At 44.8% G+C, this 20,926-nt stretch overlaps 1 protein-coding gene across 2 annotated transcripts in view; it reads right to left on the bottom strand.

Annotated features, from left to right (window-relative positions):
* Nucleotides 1–20,885, bottom strand: part of DDX31 (DEAD-box helicase 31) — a 74,332-nt gene extending 53,447 nt beyond the window's left edge. Inside the window, exons 1-12 of one of the 2 annotated variants that reach the window (XM_055399069.2) lie at nucleotides 20,573–20,885; nucleotides 15,812–16,065; nucleotides 15,630–15,705; nucleotides 14,549–14,592; nucleotides 13,194–13,264; nucleotides 12,221–12,285; nucleotides 6,025–6,069; nucleotides 4,685–4,726; nucleotides 3,828–3,892; nucleotides 2,213–2,332; nucleotides 1,979–2,085; nucleotides 347–582 (exon numbers count right to left, since the gene is read on the bottom strand). In XM_055399069.2, the coding sequence (XP_055255044.1) occupies nucleotides 347–582; nucleotides 1,979–2,085; nucleotides 2,213–2,332; nucleotides 3,828–3,892; nucleotides 4,685–4,726; nucleotides 6,025–6,069; nucleotides 12,221–12,285; nucleotides 13,194–13,264; nucleotides 14,549–14,592; nucleotides 15,630–15,705; nucleotides 15,812–16,065; nucleotides 20,573–20,668 (1,221 nt within the window). In that variant the 5' untranslated portion in view covers nucleotides 20,669–20,885. Of the gene's footprint in view, nucleotides 1–346; nucleotides 583–1,978; nucleotides 2,086–2,212; nucleotides 2,333–3,827; nucleotides 3,893–4,684; nucleotides 4,727–6,024; nucleotides 6,070–12,220; nucleotides 12,286–13,193; nucleotides 13,265–14,548; nucleotides 14,593–15,629; nucleotides 15,706–15,811; nucleotides 16,069–20,572 lie in introns of both variants that reach the window. The other variant, XM_055399068.2, reaches the window with a different exon arrangement.
* Between the last annotated feature and the right edge of the window lie 41 nt (nucleotides 20,886–20,926).

The following is a 20,926-nucleotide window of genomic DNA, read 5'->3' as shown; positions in this document are numbered from 1 at the left end:
AGTTATCATGTGAACCCAGTAAATACACAAATAGGATGAATCTCTAAACACATGCACACAGGCCCATGTATCTGGCTCACATCGGGCACACTTCAACCACGTGACATTTCCGGTGTCAGTCTAGGACTGGTCTATGAGGCGGATCTCAAGTTGAACACACTGACCCCTGAGTCCCTACTGCAATTCTAGAACCACTGACTGAGAAGACCTCTGCTAAGGCCTGCACTCGCCACCACAGTGAAGCTGGGAAACTTCCATGTGCATCTCAGCTCACTGCCCTCCATGCCTGACATAAACAACACTGAGGGCCTTTCGGGATCAGGTCAGGCCCAGCCCTCAGACCTACCTTGCACTTCTGCAGGATGAAGGCCGCCAGACAGACGAGTCTCAGCTTGCTGGGGACCACCACCACATGCTGCTCAAGACCAGCTGGGATGGCGAAGCTATCCAGCTCATCAGTTGCCGGTGGAGGAGAAGCTTCGAGAAAGGATTCACTCTCTGGGCTCGACAGGTCCTGGCTTTCATCCAGGACAGAGATGCTGACAGGGTCATGTAAACTGATGTCAGCTAGCCGCGCTACACCTTGGAGAGAAAGTGAGAAAGACAGAACAGCTGACAGGCATGTGCTGTACAACCAGTCACGTCCGCACACCCCCAATACCACACATCTAGGCTTATTAAGAAATCCATGATGGGGAACCCCAAATGCTAACACTGATCTGCCCCACTGTTAGTCTCCCTGGGATCCACCAATTTCTTCCCAGGGCCTAAAAACCCATATACACCACCAATGTTTCTAAACTCTGACCTGCGGAAGACCACTGCAACAGATATCTGCCAATCACTCCCCAGAAAAGCTTTGGTGGTCAAGCAAGTTATGGAAATCCTGATAGAAAGGTTTCCTGGGATTCTTTCATAGGGCTTCCTGGGTTTACAGGCCTTGTCACGACCTTTACTTGTGTGACTGTGCCCATGAACCTCCTAGAGGAGGCAGTAATGTGTGGCATTTCCCCCACTCTTTGAGCACAGAATCCCTTTTTCATGGATTCTCTCTTATGGTCACTGTCAATTAGAACACACTCTGAGAACTGCTGGTGGCCAGGTGGATGGCGTCTGGTACACGGGCACTGGCTGGTAGACCAAGTGGAACAGGAACACGAGACCTGAAGTGCCATGCGGTGATCTGCCTGCAGGGGGTCCTGGTGGAGCCTTGGTGCTCCCATCTATGACTTAGAGCTAAGAAGCCCCATCTCATGAGGATGGAAAGATAAAAATGAGCTCACGGAATGTATATTTTAGGTTTAATAAAAAAAAGAGCCTTAAAAGTCCCAGTTGGGCTTCCCTGGTGGCTCAGTGGTAAAGAAACCGCCTGCCAACGCAGGAGATGTGGGTTCAGTCCCTGGGTCAGGAAGATCTCCTGGAGAAGGAAATGGCAACCCACTCCAGTATTCTTGCCTGGAAAATCCTAACGACAGAGGAGCCTGACAGGTTATAGTTCATAGGGTCGCAAGAGTCAGACACTACTGAGCAACTAAACACCACCACAGTGTCTTTAAGAGAAAGGCAGGATGATGATACTCAGAAACGTGCTGGCAGAGAGGTCACCTCCTCCAGGACAGGAGCCCTGCCCTAAGTAGGCAGCAGCCACCATCACCACCACTAGAGACCACCAGCCTCGTCCTACCTCCACACCGACCTGAGTGCCAGCAGCCTCTCCCTCCCGCGAGGATGCTGGACCTGGGACCTGCCCTTTCTCCTTCTCCTCAGACACCAGGGACCCGAGAGTCAGGATGGTGGGGAGAGGAGGCCGGGGCACGCAGGACATGCGGTTTGGAGAGCAGTCCTCTCACAGCGTCTTCCTCCTTGCCTCCCCGGCCCCCACACTGAGGCCGAGAACCAAGGCAGGAAGACAACTGAGGGGCAGCTCACGTCTAGCCCCTCCTCTTCACTGAGAACAGAGTGTTCCTTTTCAACTCACCTTCCGTGAGCGTCGCAGAAAGCAAGACGTTCTGTCGTTCCTGACACTCGGCATTCACAGCGTTGAGGATCACTGTGAGGTCCTTTTCAAAACCCAAATCCAAGATTCTGTGGTTTCAAAGAAGGCATTTTAATCTCCATGAATACCTGGAATGCTACAGGGCTCCAGAAGTTTCAGTGAAGACCCAGAAACAGACACTTCCCTTCACCTCTCATGCTTCCCGGAAGGGCTCACCTGTCTGCTTCATCCAGAATCAGCCAACGAATCTGACGGAAATGGATGTTCTTGGTGGATTTTATATGATCCACAAGGCGCCCAGGAGTGGAGATAAGGATATTTATTCCTTTTCGGAGCCTGTTTAAAAGTATACATCACAACAGAAAGTAAATCTGATGGAGCTGCATCAACAGAAGACACAGCGGAAGGGTTAAGGAGGACAGATTCATGGCCAGAGTTTGAGTCACGACAAACATAACAACAGGTAGATACAAAAATATATTTAAGTTCTCATTCTTCTCTGCAGTTTCTCTATCTTGCAGAAAGTAACTGTAAGTGCTGAAATTCTATTAAAATCGTAAAACCTTAAGTCTCAAACGAATCTTTACTATATAACCCAATGCCCATTATCTGACCGGCAGATGCTTTCTAGAACATTCCAGATTGTCACCTCGCCTGTGCTAGGGAATCCCTTGCGTGAATGAGTCATCCCGTGTCAGTGTGCTCTAGTGGCTGGAAGGTTTCTTACGTTGAATCCTTGTTGCAACTTCCATGCAACGTGCCTCACCTTGCCCCATTGACTAGGAAGAACAAATTTAACTTCTTACTCCCCAGACATCCTTACCCCCTTAGCCCACAGTAATAAAAGCATAGTTTTCAGCTGAGTTCATTTTCCAGCTGTCCTCATCGTTAAGTGGACACATGCCTGTGTTCTAGCAATAAGATACGTGGAGAAAGGAAACATGCAAATCCTATCAGTACCTTTAGAAGGAGGAGGTATGGCCGGAAGCTAGATATAATGGCTGGAGCTCCAATAACTGTCTAACACTATGAGGAAAGCTTGAAAATAAAAGCCTCACTTAACGGCACAAAAACACAGAGCGAGCCAGGGGTCCTCACACTAGTGCACGCACCACGCCAGCCAGCTTCTTAAATGTGAAAGAAAAAGAAAAAATCTTCCATATCGTTTGCGGCACCATTGCTGTTATCTACGTGGAATGGACTCTCATCCCAGCCAATATTTGAAGGTTTCACGTTTAGTGTCTGCGCCTTGGTTACACATCACACACAGGGTTGGACATAACTACTAAGCATGAGGCAACAACAAATAAAAGCGTCTGCAAGAGAATGCAGACAATTTGGGATGTACTTGCAACAATTTTCTACTGACACCCATGACCAATTCTAACACAGAATTACAAATAAATGTATTTGGGTATAAAAAGCAAGAGGTAAGGCATCATGTAGGTTTATAATCTTGTTTTTGTAAAATCAAACAACAAATTCCCAAACTCCCAATGTCACAAAAGGGAGCCTAAGGAGGGGATGTATCCTTAGCAAGGGGGACCATGAATATTAGGGGATGGGAGGGGTTGAGGGTGCGAGTTAAGAAGATAAGGAGCTGTCATTGATCACATCAAAAGGGAGCCACCAGTAGGCTCATCAATATTTAAAACAAACAGCACTGTCTAGAATGACCCCTCACGGGGACTCGAGCTGTCCGTACATCCTGGGACTACGAACCACCGTCTGGGACAAGGCTCTCCCCAGGCTGAGAAGGGCCAGAGTCTTACAGAAGAGGAAGATAGGGCAGATTGAAAAAGGAATTAACAACAAACAAAACTCTCCCTACCTGGCCTTTTCTGATTTTCTCTTCTCTCCTCCCATTAACACTCCAGGCACAATCCAGGTAAATGGCTACAGAAAGACATCAGACCAAAATCAACGTGAAGTCCCGTTTACAGAAAACAGAGCCTAACTGCAAATTCCTGTTCCTTTAGGAAGTTGGGAGGGAGAGCTTCTCAGTACAGGAGGCAATACTGAACAGACACAGTTCCAAGGCATGGCCAGGCCCGTGGTTATCAGCACTAACTTAAATTACAACTATTCAACTAGCTTCTGACGCTGCAAGAGAGGACTATGAGCTTTTTAAATGAGCCAAGGAGCTTCTCTGCCTTTCCCCATAGAGCCTGAACTGAAAACACATTTCAGTGAGTCTATTGCCTTTTTTATTTTTTCCTTGGTTAAGATCAAACCCAAATACAATGCTTCCTCATTGCCACCCATGATGAAAGAAAAGGAGAGATCAATTCTCATGATAATCTGGAGGGCGGGCAGGCTTTGACTCAGAAACTTTCTCTCTCTTCATTCTGAAACAAACCCTGCTTGCAGCCTGTTAAGTTGCTTTCACTGGATCACCTTATGGTTGTGCCTGTGAAGCTCTGTAGGTGGCTTGCTAGTGACTACGATGAATAGATTATAGGGATGGAAGTAAGGAAACACTAGTAAACTCGCTAAGCTAGGAGTCAGTGATTCATAAGGTTTAGAGCAATAGAAACCTGCAAACTGTGCCTGGGGAGAGCAGAGACAACCAGGGAATGGAGGGACACTGGAGTGACTCCTCACTCTTTGAAAATGAAGAAAAGACTGGGATCTCTTTCCCCAAAAAGTCGGAAAAAAAGACGAAGCTGAACTCGTGGCTTGCCTTACCTTAAGCAGTTTCTGGACAGTATCAAAGCTCTGCAGAGCCAGCTGTAAACAGGAAAAAGTGAGAAATGATGAGCAAGAGCCCTCCCTTCCTTTTCATTTATTTTTAAAAATTTAGACAGTGTGAAGTGATAAGGATGCAACCTAGGACCTCAAGCTAGGATTAAAAAAAGTCCTAGACACAGAATCTACTTGGGAAATACATCATGTTCTTAGGCTGATGCTGAAACCTGTCAGTTTGGAGAATCTATTTCTTGGACACACACAAACAGTGTTCTGTGCTCCCTCTGCTGGCTCAAATTCCCAGAGTACCGTGCAGAGAGGTACAGCCTGTGGTGCACAAAGATGGAAGAAAACGAAGCATAGCAGACCTGAATTTGGCTCCCTCTGGCAAGAGCGAGAATGTAGTATGCGTGAAGGGGTATGGTGACGCAACAGGCTAGCCTTGGGGTCGCTGCTGTAGAGGTGACATGACTATTTCCCAAGGGTATGTCAGGGCAGAGCAGCAGCTAAAGACAGACATGATCATTTCCCAAGTTTATTCAAGGTGGGCAGAAATAACACAGAAACCAACAAACCCAGTGGAAACCAGAGAAAATAAATGTAGGTTACAGCCATTAACAACCATCAACAAAGCCTCTACGTAATCCCTTTATCCAAGGAAGATACAGTTTCCATGTGTTTAGTATTCATGAAGCATCCCAGGGAAGCAGCTGAGGTTGCCGCTGTAAAAATTTAAATAGCTCCATGCCTGCTCCTTCACTGGATGGAGCTGAGACAGGGTACTGCAGGCTGTACAAAAGGCTGGGCTGAAACCTCCATCGCCGAGATCTGTTCTCTGCAAGGAAGTGATTGGCATTTGATACAGGAAACACACATCCTGATCTGAAATTGCCTCCATAGGCAAATAAAATAAATCGGATAGAAGAGATTTCTACCAAGAAAGAAGAAAAATGTCAAAAAGCTTAACTTTCAGAAACAAGTAATAATTTGAAAAAAAAAAAGGTTCATTTTTAGGGTCAACTGCTTTTAATTTTTAATTAAGTTGTAAAAGAAAAAAAATGTACAAAAATGCAATTATTTTAATTCCTTTAAAAAGATATCTATAATGTCATTAGTTTTTAGATAACAGAGAAACACTTCTCCAAAATAAAAAACTTCTGGTTTCTAAGACTATTCGAATTTTTCTTCTTGTCAGGAACCAGAGGATGGTTCCCTGGCAAAGGAAAAGAGTATGGTGATTGGTGCAGTAGGGAGAAAAATAGTCAAAACACTTGAAATGTATTCAACAATATTGCCGCAAGAACTTGATTAGCACACATCCCGAAAATGGGACAGCTTACCTCTCTTGTTGGCACTAGTATCAGAGCATAGGGGCCATCACCACGCTGTTGAACAGAAGAAAAGAAATGCCATGAGTTGGATAAACACAGGTCATAGGAATCTGGACAGATATTAAGGGTAGCCACTTATAAACATCAGAAGCAGTCTTATTAAAGAAAGTGATAAGATGGTCCACTGTGCTTCTGCGCTCAGTCACTCAGTCGTGTCCGACTCTTTGCGACCCCATGGACTGTAGCCCGCCAGGCTCCTCTGTCCATGGGATTCTCCAGGCAAGAATACTGGAGTGGGTTGCCATGTCCTGCTCCAGGGGATCTTCCCAACACAGGAGTCGAACCCAGGTCTCCCTGGGATTCTGTATCCTCTGAGCTGCCAGGGAAGCCCATTATCATGGAACAATGATCTAGAAGTTCTGACCCATGCAATCAGACAAAGAAATATGCATGAATCTGGAAAGTAGGAAGTAAAGTTGTCATTATTAGCAGATGATATTTTATCCTAAAGAAAAAAAAAGCTTAAGAAATCACTTGAAAATCTATTATAGAAAGACAATTTAGTCAACTAGCTGAATGTAAAATTAATATATAAAAATCAATAACCTTCCAATGCAGAAAGTTAGATGAAACCATGTTTAGAATAGCAAAACAAACAAACAAAAAACCCAACACAAAAAAACTACACAAAAATACAATAAAAAATTTTAAATATCTCTGAGGCACATAAAATAAAATTTAAATAAATGATTCTTGAATAAGAAGACTCAATATTATTAATAAGCTAATCTCCCTAAATCAATCCATAAATGTAATGCAATTCTAATAAAAATGCCACGAACATGCATATTTATGCACATATAATACCGAAAAAAATGTCACAAATATACATATACATGCACATAAAAAATAATATACATAACCAGATAAGCTGATTTCAAAGTTCACATGGAAAAACAAATGTGCAAGAATAATCAAGATATTTCTGAACATCAAATGTTAAAACAACTTAAATTCGTAGTATTTTGAAAATTGATGCTAGCACATAAGAGATTATAATAGCAAATACAGAACAGAATTAAATCAAATACATATAAAAAGTCAGGAAATATGGTAAGGGGCAATTTATATCAGCAATGAAAAGACACAATGAAAATGCCCTTTTAAAACTAAGCTAGAAATATAAAGTTGGAGTTAAGTTGGCCGTTTTAACAGATGACATAAAACTCAGAAACTATAAAACATGAAGAATTTTATTACATAAAAAATTTAAAATTTCAGAATGAAAAAGTAATACGTAAACAAAGTTGAATCAAATAACATTGGGAAAAACATGCCATACATAAGAGAAAGGACCATTTCTTAGTTTATAAAGGTTTGTAATTCAGTTAAAAAAAAATAAAAAAGACCATCAACTCAAACAGAAAAATGGAGAAGGGCTTAACAGTTAATTTACGGAAATAATAACTCAAAATACGACTTTTAAACATGTGAAAAGATGCTCAACTTTATTCCCAAGAGAAATTCAAATTAAAACTATGACACAATATTTTCCCCCTGTCAGATGAGCAAAAATAAAACAGCCGACAGTTTTGATAAAGGCACAGGGACACAGAAACTCTTGTACACTGTTGGTGGGAATGGAAATTGGTGTAACTCCTTTTAAGATCAATTCTGGCATTATCTACCAAATAAAAATACAAATTCCATTTATAAGACTTTCTCAAAAAGATTCATAAGTGTGTGTAAAGAAGCTATTTAATTGCTTTGTAGCAAAATGTTGAATATAATATAAATTCCATCAATGAGGGAATGACTCAATAATTTATGGTACAAACATATATGGCACAAACTAGGCGGCCACAAAAAAAAAAAAAACAAAGCAGGTCAACATAGTAATGATAAGAAACCATCCCCAAAACATATTAAGTGAAGAAAAGCAAGGCACAATGATGCATAGCAAGCAACCATTTCTGTAGCAAACAAACAAAAGCTTCAGCCAAAGGGGGCAGAACTATGCATACTCAGATTTACGTTACATGCAAAGAATATCCCTGGGAGGATAAAACAAGAGGCTGGTGATAAGGACCAAACTATCCTAAGAGCTGTGCCATTTGGGCCAAGGGGCAGTAGAACGACTCACTGATCACTGTATGTTCTTTGGTACTCTTCAAGAAAATTTTTTAACATATACATTATATCCATAAATAACAGTAACAATGATAGAAAAAAACAAAGTAATCTGAAAAGGGTCCAGTGGTGCCCTGCACCTCCAAAGTGCTGGGATACGTAGGGGAGGAACCAAAACTCTGTTAGGGACTTCCCTGATGGTCCAGTGGCTAGTACTTCACCTTCCAATGCAGGGGGTGTGGGTTCCATCCCTGGTCAGGGAACTAAGACCCCACATGCCTTCACGGAAGAACCAAAAGAGAAAAACAGAAGCAATATTGTAACAAATTCAATAAAAGCTTTAAAAAAATGGTCCACATCCAAAAAAAAAAAATCCTGGGGGAAAAAAAAACACACACTAGTGTAGAAGCTAAGCACAGATTTAGTGGCAAATTAAATTACAAGGATGGTTTTCATGTTTTGCATAGGAAATATTTACCCACAAGGAGAAAAAGATTTGGAATTCAAACTAGAGGTGTCTGTATTCGACATCTTTGCAAGACGGTGCTGAAGCCTGGGCGGGAACGGTAAACATGTTAGTACAACGGTATCAACACTGCAGCGTTAGAGATTCTGACATTTCAAAAGGTGTTACTACACAGAGAAGAAGAAAGAACAATCAGTTCCTCGCAGGGCAGAAGTGAGTGAGGAAGCATGGATGGGATGTTAAAAAAAAAAAGAGCGCCCAAGGAGCTGAAAGTGCGGAAACAGAAAATTGGCCCATTCTCATCCCATCACTACAGTAATTGAAGACTCTGCTGGATGCCTTGAATTTGCTGCTCCCTCCAGACGGGTTTTTAACAGGCCAGATCCGTTTACATTGAACCACAAGGGCCTATACCGAATGTTACTTGAAAAAAATTTGGGCTTGGAAAACCGTTTCTACAGAATACTCCCATCTTTAATAGAACGAGCTGTTACTGATATTAAAAAAATACTTGAGTAAATAAAAGCAATGACATACACGGCTGGTTAATGCTCTGAATATAAGCAATTCAGAACACTGCCCTCCATACAAGTCCACGCTGCTGACGACGAGGAGGACACTGAGTGGGCAGGTACTGTTGCCAGGATCGGGGAAGCAGGGCTCCACTCTCCCGGTGCAACGCCTCCCTTAATCCTGGCAACCTCAGGACACAGGCTCCCTGTGATCCACCTCTAGGGCATACAGGGATGGAATGATGTGCTCAACGTCTCACTCAGACCCAGGCTCTGAGCAGAGCCCCACCATGCTGCCCACTCTAGGAACACAACTGCATCTCTGCTGTCCTTAGTTCATGGGTCCAGGAAATGAGTCAGCTGCGCTGGAACTGTGGGACCCACGCCAGCTCAGATATACGCCCAAACCCTGCAACTTTCCAAGAAGGAAAAAACCCTCCACTGTCTACAGATGTTCTCCTGGAGTATCTAAAGGGCTGAGACTTTACCACACTTGCCTAATAATTCATATTTCTTCCCTAACCCGTACCGGGTACAATGCGAAAGCCCCTTGTATGAACCCCAGCACTGCAAAATACCCAGTGAAAGAAAACACCAGTCATCCACAGGAAACAGAGTTCTCACTCATCCACCTCAGAGAAAACCAGTATTAGTTTCAAAAGTATCTTTCTCATCTCTGAGTGTGCATGCACATATATGTGTGCATTTACACGACCATTAGTTATGAAACTGGACTCTCACTACACATACTGCTTTATAACCTCCCTTTTTTAACATGGCAAGAATGCCTATCAAGTTCACGAATAGGAACTGAAGAAAATATCCCTACATAAGGTTCTATCACTTGAATGATTGTGTAGGATTTTTTTTATTGACTTAAAATCATCTAAATAAAGTTTAAATAAATTTGAACATGTTCATTCTGAAATAATTCCAGGCTTACACAAAACTACACAAATAGTTCAAAGAACTCCCTTACCCCCTCCTCTCAGCTTCCTTATATGACATTGATTCTCAAAATCATTATGTTAAGATCTTATGGAAAAATCTGAACAAACCTTTGGGCCAACCTGATACACTGGAAATTAACACTAATTCAATATTATCAGTTAATCTATCGACTTTCTTCAAATTTTGTTAACTGATTTTCTAACACGCCTTTTTCCAGACTCAGATCCAATTCAGGGCCACACATAGCACTCAGCTGTCATGTCTTTTTTGTCTCCTTTACTCTGGGGTAGAGCTTTAGTATATCTTTGTCTTCTGTGACCTTAATACTTTTGAAGAGTACTTGCCAGTTGCTGTGTAGAACGTCTTTTGACTTGGCTTTATTTGATGTTTGTGATCAAATTAGAAGTGTGCGTTTTTGGCAAGAAAACCTTTGTGCTCAGTGGTAAAGAATCCACCTGCCAATGCAGGAGACACAGGCTCAATCCCTAACCCTGGAAGACCCCACACGCCACGGAGCAACTAAGCCCACACCCCACAATTACGGAGCCCATGCTCTAGAGCCTGGGAGCTGCAACTACGGAAGCCCTCACGCTGCACCTCGAGAGCAGCCCCAACCTGCTGCAACTAGAGAAAAGCCGGTGTAGCAATGAAGACCCAGGACAACCAAAAACAAACAAACAACAAAAACATATGAAAATTAAAAGAAAAAAAAATATATATGAAAGAAAACCAGGGAAGTACAATTTCATCCTTCATACCCCTAGCAGGAGACCTGTGCAGCCAACACAACCCAGCACAGGTGAGGTCCCCCGTGACCACATGGTTGAGGTGGTGACAGCCAGGCTCCCCACCATAAAGGTACCATTTTTTCCTCTATTTCCTAGAAAGATAACTTGCATGAGTAAATATCACACCTTAATCCACTCTCTTGCATCTCCGATGATTCCTGCCTGAAGCAGTATGACTGCGGTATTTGCTACCTGATGATGTCCCACATGAATCCACTGGAATCCTACTGTAAGGAAGGGCGTCCCCCGTCCCATCTGTTTAGCCAGTAATTTGTTTGTGCCAGTCTGGACTCAGGGTATCTGTTTTAGACTGTGGACTGGAACCCAACACTATCATGATTCATTTCGTCACTGCAATAACAGGAAGGCTCGACACACATCCAATTCTGCATGCCCAAACCAAGGAAAAAAATGACCAACCAGCTCTTCTCATCTGCCTGTGAACCACTCCACTTCCATTTCTACTCTCAGCATTTCCTCTCAGCTCAGAATGACCAGGGTGTATTCGTGAGATTCCAGGTTGGGTTCTGAGATGATAATGATGCCCACAGAGCACGGCAGTCACGTGGCCTCCTCGGGACCCAAGGAACCTAGTCCTGGCCCCTCTGCCAAGTGTCTTTCACAACTAAAGAGAGACCTGAGGAACTATGAAACGCAAGGCGGCCCAGCTGCCACACTCACTAGCAGGGTGCTTAGTTTCAGTTCTACCATTCATGCCAAATCCCTGTTTTTAATACAGTGCTAACCACTTCTGGGAAGGAAAGCTTGGCCTCTGGAGCCAAAGAGAATGGAGGTGGAGACCCAACTTCAGGCTCGCTCCCCGCATGGCCTTAGGATGGTAGTTAACTTCAAGTCTCCTTGCCTCTTTTCCAAATTGACGTAACAATAATTCCTTCCAATTCAGTGCGATTAGGGCAGTTAGCAAGCCAAGAAGATAACACGAGCAAAGCATTCAGCACCATGTCTGACACACGGGTAGCACCTTACAAATGTTCCCTAGTAGACCTGCTAGAATGACTGTTACAGTTGTCTACTATTTGTTCTATTTTTTATTCTATCCCTCACTCTGGGCACAATCTTGAGAGGCAACATGCTTACTTAGTAAATGAATTAAACAGAGGTAGGAAAACAAAGCTAAGTGAAAAGATTTTACTGCTTTGGTTCAGTTTGATGGTTTCATATGCACCATGAACAATAACAGAAAAAATGCACTTTCTTTTGTTTTTTGGCCTTGTCAAGCAGCTTGCAGGATATCTGTTCTCCAACTAGGGACTGAACCCAGGCCCCTGGCAGTGAAACTCCAAGTCCTAACCATTGGACTGCCAGGGAACTCCCAGAAAGACAGCCTTCCTACTCACCTGTATTTTGGATTGCATTGCTTGAAGAGACTGGACCACAGGGATGCAATAGGCAAGAGTTTTACCTTTTAAAAGAGAACAAGAGGAATTAAAACCAGAGTCTGAGGACGTCAGAAAACTAAAGATAGTAAAGGAAACTGGCACTGCCCTGAAGTCTGGGGATAGGAAAAGAGCACTCACATTCAGGGGAAAACAGAAGTCACCTGTCTGTCACAGCTCCTAGCTGTGCTCTGCGAATGTAGTGCCTCTAATAAACCTGCAGTTTCGCTCCTTTAACGTCTAACAAAGGAGACAATGATATGCTTCCCAAGTCTCACAGAAGCTCAGCTCAGTGAATGTCCCTAGAAACTAGAGAAGCTCCCCTCCCCGGGGTCACCCTCAACCTCTCAAAGGAGCTTCTGAAGGCAGAAGTGTCCTCTGCGGTGCTTTCACGGTCAGGAGCCAGTTGGAAGCCCAGAGCTGGCCTCCAGAAACCAAGGAGAAACCACAGATGGCAAAACCCGTGGGCTTCCACCCACCCAGACAGTGGCTGAGCAGGGGAGGAAAGGACAGCTGACCTTCTCTTACAGGCGTTAAGAGGTCAGAAAAGCCCTTCCAGACTGTTCTGGAACAAAACCAGTGTTCTGTGACTGAGCACAACAACTGGCATCTCTGATCAGTGTGTGCTCATGGCAAGAGTGTTTTAACACCAGAAAAAAATACTCATTGCCACTGGAGTGAAGATGGACGGCTTTGGCCATAGATGGTGGGACCAGGTGGAGCCCTGGAAGGGGCGCCGAGAAATGACCGTGGAACCTGACTCCTTTCTGATCATTCCTGATTGTGGTCCCACTGATCATCCCCTTCCTTTCAGGGCTCTGATCAGAAGCAAGCATGGCCTCCCCTCCCCCTACCAAACAAAGCAGCCACCACCATCAACAGACAGCTCACCACATGACCGTGGAGGAAGGGCAGAAATCAAGTGACGACTGACCTGAGCCCGTCTGGGATCGCACGAGGGCATCTCTGCCTTCCAGCAACACGGGGATGCTCTGCTTCTGAACGCTTGGGCCGCCCGGAAGAAAGAGCACATGCTTATCTACGATGTACTACCCACCCAGGTTTACAGGCAGAGACACAAGATCCATAGAATGCAATTGCCCCACGCTCTATGTCACCTTGGAGGTCACCTGAACAATCATAGGAAAGGCTGAGAAGCCCTTGATGGTTAGAAGGGCAAAACCCTAGCTAAATTTTCGGAACTTTTAGGGCTGAAAATGTTGAGGCAACCCAGAGATTGGCTGGTATGATACACTAATTAAAAAGAAAAATGCAACAGGCGTGATGACAAGCTGGAGCCACTACGAAGCACATCACGTACTCTATCTTCTGAACCAAGGAATACGAAGCAATAAGTCGTTATGGAAAGATTCCCAAGCAGAAGAGGGAAAGGGGGACTCGTGAGCCCCACAGCCAGCCAGGAATTGCTGCCCATTCTCTAGAAAACCAAATATGACTGCCACGGACATGGTAAGATGTGTGTCCAGGTGTGTATTCAAAAACAAACAACTAAAATGACAAGGTCTTACTGCATAGTATAGGGAACTATATTCAATGTCCTGTGATAAACTACAATGGAAAAGAACATGAAAAAGAATATACATATATATAATTGAATCACTCTGCTGTAACAGCAGAAATTAAGACATTATAAACGAACTATATTTCAATAAAAGTAAAAAACTGAAAGGATATAGAAATCACATTTGATTGCTAAAACTGAACAAAACAGTAACAAAGGAGCTCATTTTTCCTTTGATACTTTTACTAACAGGTCCTTTTAAGTGAAAGGTGACATTAAAACATACATAAGCACACATACTCAAGGGGGGGTGTCATTTTTGCTCCATACCTCTCACTACTCCATTTCCATTTTCCAGGAGTTGTCACTAACATTCAAAATCTTTTTTCAGCATCCCATTATATCCAACCAAGTATTTACTCCTACCCTGTAGCTGACTCTACTTCTTACTACTAAGAAATGACAAGATAAATTCTGTATTTTAGACAAATTATTTTCGGGCAGCACGGACCACAGTGGCATCCCATGCAGACCACCTCTGGACGAGAGACCTCTTAAGAGTTTAGAGCGGAGGGTGGCAGGGATGGAGACCCAGTCCCATGTACTGCGTAGGGAAGCCAAGTGGTTACCAAGCCCTTAGGGGTTAATAACCTGGCATTGCTCTCTAATGCCAAGACATGAGTTTGCTGTCCTCCAGGGACAATTCAGATTTCATTTGCTTATACCCAATTAAATCCTGAGAAAATCAAGTGACCCAGAACTCTTACCTGGTCATACTAGACATTTGTAAGACTGTATTTATTGTGGAAATCTAAGAGAAAAGACAAAAAATAAATAAATAAATACTTTCCTTTATCTAATTTTTTTGGTATAAATATATTTAATGTAAATAAGGATACAAAGAAGGGGAAAATACTGGGGTAAAAACTGATGATCACATCCAATCATTTGGTTCCTCCAAACCAATAGGTCTCAACCGGAGGTGGTTCTGTGCACTGCCCCCCTGCCAGCCTGTCCCAAACCAATGGTTCTCAACTAGGGGTGGTTCTGCACACTGCCTCCCCGCCAGCTTGCCCAGGACGTGTGGCAACTGCTGGTGGTTACAACTGGGGGGCGGGGATGCTCCTGGCATCGGGTGAGCACAGGACCTGCCAAACATCCTACAACACACGGGGCAGCTCCTGAGACACAGAGGCCCCGTCTCCCAGTATGCACAATACCCAGGCTTGGAAAGTCGCTGCACTCTGTGCTGAGAACGCAAGCACAGGTAACCTGCCCGAAAGAAGAAGCAGGTAAAGCCACGACCATTTGAGCCAAGAAAATCTGGACTTCCTAAAAGTGAATGCATTTTTCTTGCCTTACTCATAAACACGACTGAACACTCATTCATGGTTGTTTGGTTTTTTTTAAGTGTTCATGTTCAAAAAGACCATTCTTCCTTCAGTTCTTTATAACTCCATTAATAGCAAGATGACAGTTCATCTCCCTCTCCTAGGGTCACTGTGACACTGGCCACCCAAAACAGTCTTGATGCCATATTTATCCAGTAATTATGAGGTGGTCTTCAAGTCAGATAAGTGGAGTCCCCGTCCTAAAGTGAGTTAGGTGAGCAAAAAACAAAAAAGGGGGGTGGGCTGGGGTGGGGGTGAGGACAGTGAACAGACTCCTAAGCTCACGTAACTGTCCTAGAAAAGCGTCTTATCAATCTGAGTTTGGCTGGGTAACCTGGAGCAGACATAACCCTTCTTTGATTTTTTTTCTTCCTAGAACTGTCACTTCACAGATATTCTGAATGAACAAACAGACCCCCAAAATCGAGACACCCAGAAAACAAGGAGGGATACTTACGAGATGTGGGTGGAGGTCCAGGGCTTGAAAAGCATCTGAAGTGAACACCTTTTCTTGCACCTGCTTTACTACAGGTCTGCAAATAACGAACAAGATTCAGGCATCAGTTCCAAGAGACAAAGAAAAAGGCAGAAGACACTTAACTCCTTTCATTCTCACAGGACGTCTATCCTTGGACATACCTGGGGAGCTCTGGAATCTCGGGGTTGTTTTTAAACAGCGATGAAGTCTTAATGCCCGGCTTCCGTTCCTGGTCTCCATCACTCGCACCGGCTGAAGACTTCTTGGGAGAAAACGTTTTCTGCGCCTTCCCCTTCAAGGTCCTGCGAGTTTCTTTCGCGGCAGTTTTCTTGGCCGGGAGAAATGAGGCTTTGCTCCTCCGTTTCGCTGGGGGAGCCTCGCTGGACGCCTGGCATTTTCTTTTGGTGGCCGCTGGCTGCTGCGTTGTTCCCAAAAGGAAAGAGCGACAAGAGATGCGTCAGTCCATGAAGACAGACCTCAGAGTGAAGCCTGACTGCCCACAGAATTGCATCTCTCCCTGCGGAGATCATTACTCCCCATATGTCAAGCAACAGTTTAGGGTCTGCAATCAGATTCTTTAACTAGGTCCTTTTTTCCCCAAAAGGGGAAAAAAAAAAACAACCCACAAATCTCAGCTGATACATCTACCAGACCTTACCAATCGTCTTAACCTTCACTTCCTCAAAGATCATCAAGGGAGAGACATTTTTCAGGCTGAATGTTAACAGCTGGAGTCTGTTTGCAGGGAAGGGAGGACCCACCTAGTGAAATGTGCAGCTAAGGTGATCCAAATCCCTAGGAATCCATTTACACAGCAAGCATGGGGAAGAGAAGCGATGAATCTTGCCTCTCTCCACCAACAAAGCCCATCGGTTACTACACGTGCCCAGGAAGTGGAAACCTTCATCACCACCCAGCCCGAGCGCTCGGATGGCTGTCATTCTCTGCCCTCATGCTGCTCCCCCAGATTCAGGGGGTTTGGAGACGATTCCTCCTCTCAGCTTCCATTCCAAATGAGAATTCTGCTCCATCCATCAACTCCATTGCAATTATTTCCAATGCTTCTCGCCTTTCCATTCCCCATCTGATCACCGATTATGGGCTACAACACGAGATATTTTCTTGCCTGTTGCTTCTCATTTCCATAACATGAATGTTGTTAAATGCATGATGTCCAAACTTCTCCTAGGAGAAGAATATCCAATTCCTCTATTTTCCTTGACCTTCTCTTCCAATTTACATTACGCATGAATATACAAATATCCCCTGAGTAGCTGGGGCTTATTATTCTGGAGTTCTGTTTTCTCTTGGAATATGCTATCTTCCTCCTGGCTTGAGATCATGACTTCTGTGTGCAGACATCAGTTTGCTTTAGCCGTGACTGTCAGCTTCTGAGTAACCTGGCATTAACAACAGTTCTCTGTTCCTGGCAACCCTAAGGGCACCTATAGCTAGATAATTCAATATATATAACTTCAAATATTTGGTATTAATATTTACCATTGGCATTAACATTTAGTATTGATAATCTGCTTCATTTTACAAATGTCGCATTTATTTTTACAAAATCCTGAATTTTCAGACTAAAAAGAGATGAAGTCAAGAATCAGGTATCATTTGCAAGATGGGATGAAATGTGCAGATCTTGCTTGGTTTATAGAATCACAGGCTCTTGAAGCACAAAAAGGCCTAAAGGCCTCTCCTGCTGCGCATGCGTGGGCCTCCCATCACAGGAGCCCTGCCAGGCAGCCCTGCAGCTCCTGCCTGCACCTCCTCCGACTGTTCTCCACCCCACGAGGCAGCCCATTCTGTTCCCAGCCAAATTCCAGGGGTCAGGAAGTTCTTTCTGACATTCAGGCAAAATCCATTTCCTGAAAGATCCAAGTTCTAGTCTGCAGTTTGTTCTCGGCACCAACTCTTGTACACAACACTCCTTTGTTCACCACAGAATTCCAATTTTTTTCTCCTTCTTTGGACTAAATATCCCAAACAGGACACAAACTTTAGACCCCTTATCACTCTGGTCATTCTTTATTCCCATGTCAATGTCTCTCTAAGTGTTTCAAGTTAAACACAGTATCAGGCAGGCTTTCCATTGCGCTCAGGCTAAAATCCAGAACGTGTGACCTGAGCTATGAAGAATCTGCCTCTGCCCATCTCGCCAGCCTCAGCTTTCCTCTCTGCCGCCCTGGTCTTCCTTGAACTCTGAGGCTGCCCCGAGCTCCTCTCGCCTCAGGGCCTGTGCACTCACTCCTCCCGAGCCCAAGGCCCCAGCCCACCCGCTTGTACGCATTCCTCAAAGCCAGGCTCACCTGCTGCCTCCTCAGAGGAGTCTTCCAGACTTCCCACCCCCACCTATCAAACCAGGCTCCCTGTCCTTGGCTCTCCTGGCACCCTTCTCCTTTGTAGCACTCAGTGGAACGGTAAATACAGAGTGTCATTCGCTGTGTGATGTCTGTCTTTCCCGTTAGATTTTTATAAATGCACAAGCCTGTGCTGGATAGCACTGCATCCCCTGCACAGGACCGTGTCTGGCACAAAGTGCTCAATAAATACTTGCAGGGTGAAAGAACAACACGTCATGGAATGATCCTTTTCTGTACTCCGGACACTGTTCTACTTGCCAGTCCCCTTGCCCCCAGCATACACAACATATTCATTAAAAAAAAACTGACCACTTAGTAGCTGTCAAGTAGCTTGGTTCTAAAGGTACAAAGATCTGACAAGCCCATGAAGAAGTCAGAGACAAGTGGACGAGACAAAAATGTAAGACTGCAAACCAAACCTGTATTTGTACTACAGAACAGGTGTGAACAAAGCATTCTAAGGGCACAAAACAAGAAGACTACCATGGCCCACGGCAAGGGGGAGGGAGGCAAAGATACAGGAACGCTTCATGGGGTGGCAGCTGAGCACGGAGGAGAAAAGATATACCTGGATCTTTTAAAAAATATGCAAGTCCTTGAGTCCACTCCCCCACCTGCCTAATGAGGGGATATGGCAGAGAACCTCCAGGGCCCATCCAGCCCTAACAGTCTTTGATATTAACAAGCATAGTAAGAAGTTACTATGCACCAGCCAGTACGCTGAGTACTACATGAGTGATGTCACTGGGCCATACAGTACTGGTATTACCCCATCTTAAGGTAACAACACTGAGGTGGCGATGGGGTGTGACCTGTCCCCGCATCACTGAGGGATCAAGGTTTTGGCCAAGCATTGATTCCACAGCCTAGTTTCTAACAGTAATGCTGTAGCACCATTTAGAAACTGTATCCTGTTTGGTTAGAAAATGTCATGCACAGTTTGATCCCTATTTTGTTCTGCTTCTTTTCTAGAAGGATATACATCACAATGTTACCCAGAGTTATCTCTGAGTATGGCAAATGTGGGTTTGTTTTTTTAAAATCTACTTTCCAAATTTCCTACAATAAATCTGTGTGTATATATACATATATTTTTTTTTAAAGGAAAAACATTCTGTGTAGTGTTAGAGCATAAATTAAGCTGTCAAGGTCTTTCCAACTCATGCCAATTTCAGGCTATTAGCAAATTTGTTTAGCATACACAGAATTCTCATTCAAGACATAACAAATATGCAGACAAGGCCAACACAGACAGATAGCTGTTTAACAATATCCTTTTGATAAAGTGGTTCAAGCAATCGTAAAACCAGATATCTTACATTTATTTATTCAACCCACTCAATGAAATTTTAGTGTTTTCTATGCCTTGCATGTACTTGGTATAAGCACCTTACTGACCTGACAGAGCAGTTCTATCACCCAAAATGGAGTCAATATGACTTATAACCTTATACGAAGTCGAAATTACTGTTCTCACACTATTCGTAGGAAAAGTGAGGATCAGGGAGGTGAAGTAATTTCTTCAAGGTCGCAGAGCCTGCACGTTGCAACGATGGCATCTAAGCCCAGGTGTCCTATTCCAAATGCCCTGTGCCCAACTGGCTCTTTTGTACTTCCTTCCCCCTTCAGTACAGATGAAGCCACATCGCCCAGCCGAAAAGTTTTTACTCACAAGCCTCTAAATTCTAAACTTGATTACCACGAAAAAAGTCTAGACAATAATCCAGACAGTTGCTATGAACTTATGTAAACTCAAGGAGATTCAGTGGCACTACACTGCTTGAAAGGAACTGAACCGAACTTTGACAAATAATTTTTCAATGGCTTTAGATGATGGTTTTTCGAGAAAACACACACATACGCACACTTTCCTTGGCAGCAAAATGTCTCCTTCCTGATCATTAAGGTAACAAGATTTTTCAACAGATTTTCTGTCCCGTAGTACTCCTCTTAGCTAGGAGCTAAGTCAGCCATCCTAAAAACCAATTTTCTGCTCTGGTTTGGGCTAAATTTTAGGCATCTTTGTCTCTCTAACGAAGATATTACATTGATGAATTGTATTTTTCTTCCCCGCCCCCCACCCCTTCATGGCGCGTCGACGTATATATCGGTTTCGAACACTCTTCAAAGAAATTTCTAGTCTCCAGTCCTCATTCCCGAAACAAACTGACCCTTAAGAGTGGCTGAGAGAAGATTAGAAGATGGGGCTGCTAAGGGACTCAACGCCCCGAGAGTCCGTTTCTAACTTTGAGTGACAAGTCTCTCATCCCCGCCTTCAACTAACAGGCGGCCCCAGCCAGCTCCGCCCGCCTCCGCCCGCCCCGCTCCCCCTCCGAGCGCGTCTCCGCGGGCCGCGGTCGGCTCTTAAGACACGCGCGGCTCAGCGACTCCTCCGCGAGCTGCCCGATGTCTGACTTTTCCCCACCTCAACTCCGCGGAGTTAATTCGAATCCCGACGGAGAAGGCCTGGTCGGCAGCTCCCCTGCGCGCCGAGGCCCCACCTCCCCCCCCACCCCCCGGGAGCCAACGCGTCCAGAAAACCGGATCAGAACTCACCCGCCTCGAGTGGGCCGGGCGGGGTTTGGAGAAGGTCCTGAAGACGGCGGTCCGGGGCTCGGGGACCTGAGGAAGCACTCCGCTGGCGGCTGCCATGTCGACAGAGAGGCGCGTCCGGATCTCGCGAAACCCGGAGCGAGGCGCCGCGAGACCCCACGTGGGACGCGCGCGAGGACCCCGCTGTAGCTGTCCCGCCGAGTCCTGCGCGCCCGCGCGCGCCTTCTGAGGCCCCCGCCCCCCTCACGAAGGGGCCCGCGCCACCAGCGGCCGCATCCGCGGCGCCCCGGGCCACAGGGCCGTCCCCCGTGGCGCGGCCTGTGCCGGGGGTGCCGAGTCACCCCGAATCCCAGAGTT

The sequence above is a fragment of the Moschus berezovskii genome, chromosome 11, assembly GCF_049115385.1.
Source record: "Moschus berezovskii isolate FMDL1 chromosome 11, NW_MosBer_1.0, whole genome shotgun sequence".
Lineage (NCBI taxonomy): Eukaryota > Metazoa > Chordata > Mammalia > Artiodactyla > Moschidae > Moschus > Moschus berezovskii.
This window is presented reverse-complemented; position numbering and strand designations above follow the sequence as displayed.